At 38.7% G+C, this 3,802-nt stretch overlaps 1 protein-coding gene across 1 annotated transcript in view; it reads left to right on the top strand.

Annotated features, from left to right (window-relative positions):
* The window catches only part of LOC101854175, a 4,739-nt gene extending 1,133 nt beyond the window's left edge, over window positions 1–3,606 (top strand). The window contains exons 2-3 of the mRNA XM_013084259.2: window positions 21–127; window positions 2,866–3,606. Coding sequence (XP_012939713.1) covers window positions 21–127; window positions 2,866–3,447 — 689 coding nt within the window. The 3' untranslated portion in view covers window positions 3,448–3,606. The remainder of the gene's footprint in view (window positions 1–20; window positions 128–2,865) is intronic.
* Window positions 3,607–3,802: the final 196 nt, after the last annotated feature.

Here is a 3,802-nt window from a genome sequence, read left to right as displayed (position 1 = left end):
TCTCCCCCTCCTCCCTCCAGGTCCAGTCTGCACTAGCCCCGCCTTCCTGCCCCCCGCCCTGTTCGTTCTCAGCCTTGGAATCTACGGCAGCAACGTAGTCTGGCTGGTTCTCTTTGACAGGGACGAGGTAATGCATTGTATTGTGGACAGTCTTCCAAAAATCGTGTGGCAATTGATTACTGTTTTCAATCTTTCTCTTTGAAAGAGATAACGTATTACTTCGGACAGGCACGAGGCAATACATTGTATTGTGGACAGTCTTCCAAAAATCGTGTGGCAATTAATTACTGTTTTCAATCTTTCTCTTTGAAAGAGATAAAGTATTACTTCGGACAGGGACGAGGTAATGCACTGTATTGTGGACAGTCTTCCAAAAGATTACTCTTATATATAATTCATTTGGCAATGAATTACTGTTTTCCATCTTCCTCTTTGAAAGAGATAGAGTACACTGTATTGCTTTGAACAGGGACGGGGTAACATTTTGGGCAGTCTTCCAAAAGTCGCGTTTACTTTTAAATCATCTGACAATTATTGATTACTATTTTCAATCTTTCTCTTTGAAAGAGGTAAAGTATTTCTTTGGACAGGGACGAGGTAATGCATTGTATTGTGGACAGTCTTCCAAAAGTCGTGATTACTCTTAAATCATTTGGCAATAATTACTGTTTTCAATCTTTCTCTTTGAAAGAGGTAAAGTATTACTTTGGACAGGGCGGACAAGGTAACATTTTGGACAATCTTCCAAAAAGTCGTGATTACTCTTAAATCATTTGGCAGTTAATTACTGTTTTCAATCTTTCTATTTAAAAGAGATAAAGTATTACTTTGGACAGGGATGAGGTGATATTTTGGACAATCTTCCAAAAAGTCGTGAGTACTCTTAAATCTTTTGACAATCAATTACTGTTTTCAATCTTTCTATTTAAAAGAGGTAAAGTATTACTTTGGACAGGGACTAGGTGATATTTTGGACAGTCTTCTAAAAGTCGTGATTACTTTTAAAATCATTTAACAATTAATGAATTACTGTTTTCAAACTTTCTCTTTGAAAGATATAAAGTGTTACTTTGAACAATCTTTAATAAGTCCTGAATTACTTTTGAATTATTTTACAGTTAATTAATCTTTTCAATCGTTCTCTTTGACATTGAAAGAGACTAGTTAATCATTTGAACAATCATTCAGCAGTTTGAATTACTTTTAAACCTATTGATAATTTATAATGCATGTAACTGTATTTATTCTTTCTCTTTGACATATTATTATTAGAAATTTGATGTTTTAAATCGTTCTCTTTGACACGAAAACAAGGTAATCCTTTGAACAATCTTTCGGAACTATGAATTACTTTTAAATCTGCATTTAAGATTTCTCTTTGACCTTCCTGGTGAAGGTTGGGAGCACAACACTCGAGCGTAGCAAGGGGAGCTGATGTTTTCAATTACGTGTTTTCATTATATCTTGGTTCTGTCCCTTGTTGCAAATAAGGCCCGCGCACGTCATTATGTACATTGTATTATTTTATTATTATTATTATTATTTATTATTATTATTATTATTATTATTATTATTATTATTGTTAATATTAATATTATCGTTATTTACGATAATTATGATTATTGTAATTTTTTAAACGATGATGATAACGATAATGATGATGATGGTAAATTTAAAAAATTATTAATATTTTTATTATTATTATATTTATTTTGACATGTTATACTGTCAAAATTATTCTTGACAGTCATCCATTGTAGAGATCAAATTGTGGTTCTCTTAAACAGTTAAATTTTACAAATAAAAAATATTGGGTTTTTAAAAAAAGAATACAACAAAGAAATACCTGAACTGTCAAATTATTTATTAACATCTTTAACCAATCAAAATAATTAACTGTGTTAATTTCAAGCCAAGTAGTCTATAATTTTTTCTTTCTTTCTTTTATTTTCTCTTTCGCCCCCAACCTTTTAGAGCATCATGCTTGGTGTCAACTTGTGTAAGAACCCCCCTCCTCCTCCCCCCATGTCAACTTCTGTCAACTTTTCACCGACCTCACCCCCATTTCCCCCCTCTGAGCTGACGCCATTTGTGAACGGACCCAAAGACAATAGCCCATGCAAACGACCACTTCCCATTTCCCTCCTAGCAAATTTTCAAAACATTATAATGACACCGCGTACGACGTCCACCTGTCTAAGACAATCACTGCCCCCCCCCCCCCCCCAAATGGGTGGCCTTTTCAGACGCTTTGGACTGAATATTTTGATCGTTTTAAACAATTCTACAGCCCCTCGTTTTCCTCCTCTATTATTGAGAGCATCATTATGCCAGTTGGAATTACCCCAGGCTATGTTGTGGACGGCCATGGTTCGAAACTCCAATGGAGCATTCTTTGGCTTGGGTTCGTTTGTAAAATACAGTCTAAACTGTCTAAGACGACAGCCTAAAATCGAGAAGAACATTGTCGTCTAAGACAGGTGGCGGTCTTAGACAGGGCTGATCCAACTTTAGAAAATATACCACCCCCTGATTAGGTCCCAAGTGGAGGTGTTCGAATGTTTAGAATTATCAAGGCCCTTTAAAATGTGTTTGTTTTGGGGTTGGGGGGAGCGGGTATCTTTTGGAAGGAGGGTGGAAGTTTTGGTTTCGTGGCTGCTATGAAATATTAAACTCTCTGAAGTGTACCAAACGAGGAAGACAGCATTCGAAATATAACGAAATGTGTCAGACGAGGAAGAGTAAGTCCCATTATAAACAAGCAAGGACCCAACGTCGGGCGCCTGAGGGGATTCGAACCCACGACCTTACGGTTGCGAGCCTGAGAGCTTAACCACTAACCCACCGACTTTTTTCATCTCATAGATCGTGGCATCCTCTGTAGTCCTGATCGTGTACAGTATCTTCCTCTACCTCGCCCTGGCTGCCTCCTACGTAGCCCTGGACAGATCCTGCCGCCTACTCCTACAACAACGACAACGTACAGACGTCTGGCTCACCCGACTCCTCGTTCACAACAGTCTGGGGCTACAAGCCGGCTGGGTTACCGTAGCAACCGCCGTAAACATCTCCATTTGGATGACGTACGACACAGATCCGGCAATTGAGCGGGAAACTTCCGGGACCGCCGTGTTGGGGATTTTGTCAGTAGAATTATTGTTCTTCGCTGTGACAGACTTGTTTGTTTTCGACCGCTACTCTCGTTATACTTTCACACCATACGCAGCCGTTATTGTTGGTATGGCGGGGGTTGTTGATAAGAATTACGTGGAAGGAGAAAGAAACAGCATATTTTCTGTGACTCTGTTATCCGTAGCTTGTATTTTCCTTTTTCTTAAGATCTGTCTCGCTTCCTATTGGCACACCACAAAGCCGAGGTATGGAGAAACGTCTCCGGACTCGAAGCAGCGACAAGTTCTTCCTCACTTCCAAGGTTTTGTGGCTTGAAGAATAAGTAACATTATCACCTCCTGCAAATTTGATTTGTCTGCATTTTCATCTGGAGGGGATTCGTTAGGTCAGTAGTCTATATATGGCTTAATGGGTTACCACAGTGTGAATGGCTCCGGTTCGAATGTCCAAATGGGCGTTCTTGAACTTTGGTAATTTAAGGAGTTTTTAAGTTTCTCCATTCCCTTGATTTGATGTACGTTACATTCGGAGTTCCCAAATTTTGAATGACTTAACAAAGTTGAAAGGGGGAATTGAATCCATAGATTTGTCTAGTTTCTTCACAATATCACATAATGTAGACAGGGAGTGAGAGGCACAATGAGAGAGAGAGAGAGAGAGAGAGAGAGAG

The sequence above is a fragment of the Aplysia californica genome, unplaced genomic scaffold, assembly GCF_000002075.1.
Source record: "Aplysia californica isolate F4 #8 unplaced genomic scaffold, AplCal3.0 scaffold00281, whole genome shotgun sequence".
Taxonomy (NCBI): domain Eukaryota; kingdom Metazoa; phylum Mollusca; class Gastropoda; order Aplysiida; family Aplysiidae; genus Aplysia; species Aplysia californica.
Note: the sequence above shows the minus strand (reverse complement) of the source record. Positions and strands in the feature narration are given on the sequence as shown.